A 1,807-nucleotide genomic window follows, 5' to 3' on the forward strand; every position below is an offset into this window, starting at 1 on the left:
CTGTGGGCAGCCATAGGCGATTCCCCACCAGGCTGCAGGAGAGAGAGAGAGAGAGCGTCTAATCGCAGGGTGCCCCAGCTCAGGCAATGCAATGGCACGTGCCACTAGCCGCTGATCCAGCAGCCGGGCTGGAAGGGAACATGGAGATGTGGAGCAAAGCTCTGATTCGTCTCATGTTCCTGCACATGGGTGTTTCGCCAGGCCCCTGCCACCAAGGCACATTTAGACTCCCTTGGTTGAGTTTATTATTTGGGGGGCTTTTTCTCTCAAAAACTTGTTTGGAATGATAGCGGAGGTGAAAGGGCACTTGGCATCTCTCAGAAGTCTCTGGTCAATATTTAATCTGCTATGGATTTTTTTTTCCTTCCAGGGAGTTTCTCCTCCCCTCTCTCCTGCTCCCACACAGATAGCCCCACAGACCTAGCATACAAGGACCGGGGAGGAGATAAGCCCAGATCACCGAGCTGCTCTCCAACAGCTGGGACAATAGAAAGACAGGAAAGGGGCTGGTGGTGAGGAGCCAGGCAGCCAGCAAGGAAAGGCAGGAGCAGTCAGCCACAGCCAGGTGAGGAGAGCGACTGAAGATGATCTCAGTCGGGCTACAGCTTGTGGGCTACATCCTGGCGGGGCTAGGGTTGCTGGGCACAGTGATCACCACGCTCCTACCCAGCTGGAAGAAAAACTCCTACATTGGCTCCAGCATCGTGACGGCGGTGGGCTTCACCCGGGGCCTTTGGATGGAATGTGCCATACAAAGCACCGGAGTCACCCAGTGTGATAGCTACAACTCCCTGCTGGCCCTGCCGTCCGATATCCAGGCAGCTCAGGCTTTGATGGTGACCTCCTGTGCCGTCTCCTCGCTGGCCTGTATCGTTTCCGTGATGGGGATGAAGTGTACCATCTTCGCTAAGGGCTCCTCTGCCAAGGACAGGGTAGCAGTGACAGGGGGTGTGATCTTCATCGTGGGGGGTGTGCTGTGTTTCATCCCCGTGGTGTGGAGCACCCACGTGCTGCTGCGAGATTTCTACAACCCGATCCTCCCAGACAGCGCCAAGTATGAGATGGGGGAAGCGTTGTACCTGGGCATTGTCTCAGCCTTGCTAACCCTCCTTGGCGGTTGCATCCTCTCTGCATCCTGCCCGCCCCGGGAGTCTGAGACAACGTACCAGAGCGCCTACCAATCCAAAGCCCTGGTGACCCCCCAGCCATCCATCAGCCATACTCAAAAACCTAAGAGTGAGTTCAATGGCTACAACTTGACTGGGTACGTGTAGGAGCCCCAAGGCCTGGCCAACTCCCCAGCAGTAAGGCAGCCGGTATCTAAAACCCTCACCTGCCTTGGGGGCCACTCAGAAGGACTGGACTGGGGGAGGTAAGAGGAGAGGCCGAACCAATCACTCGAGCTCGTCTCTCTCATGCACTTGTCCTTGAATCCCAATTTCCACTGACTGACCGATGCTCCCACAAGGCACTCAGCAGCTCGCATGGACTAGGCTGGTTCTGGCCTTCTGCCATAGCCCCCTCAAGTGGCAGGCAGCAAAACACAAGCCCAGGGGAGCACTCTCCATTGGGAACCCCCCTCTGCACCAAGAGGAAGAGCAGCATCCCAGATGGCCGTCCGCATGAGAGCAGCAAGTGCTCAGTCGGCACAGCAATAGACGGACTTGTGGAACGCAGCCCCAGCACCTGGCTCTCGCAAGTGGTCACTGGCCTGCGTGCTCATGTGCACTGGACACAGAACAAGGGGCATGTTTGCCAATGCCGCCCGCCTGCAGGTGAAGGACAGTGAAGATGGGAGGGTGCAGTC

The 1,807-nt window shown here is 57.1% G+C and overlaps 1 protein-coding gene across 1 annotated transcript; it reads left to right on the forward strand.

Annotated features, from left to right (window-relative positions):
- The first annotated feature begins 584 nt into the window (after positions 1–584).
- On the forward strand, positions 585–1,274 carry CLDN2 (claudin 2). Its single transcript, XM_073358836.1, has one exon. It carries the CDS (start codon positions 585–587, stop codon positions 1,272–1,274), a length of 690 nt encoding a protein of 229 aa, XP_073214937.1.
- Positions 1,275–1,807: the final 533 nt, after the last annotated feature.

The sequence above is a fragment of the Lepidochelys kempii genome, chromosome 9, assembly GCF_965140265.1.
Source record: "Lepidochelys kempii isolate rLepKem1 chromosome 9, rLepKem1.hap2, whole genome shotgun sequence".
Taxonomy (NCBI): Eukaryota; Metazoa; Chordata; order Testudines; family Cheloniidae; genus Lepidochelys; species Lepidochelys kempii.

What these genes read in the sequence shown, in the direction of transcription:
- CLDN2 (XM_073358836.1), top strand. Translation starts at nt 585, where the DNA reads ATGATCTCAGTCGGGCTACAGCTTGTGGGCTACATCCTGGCGGGGCTA.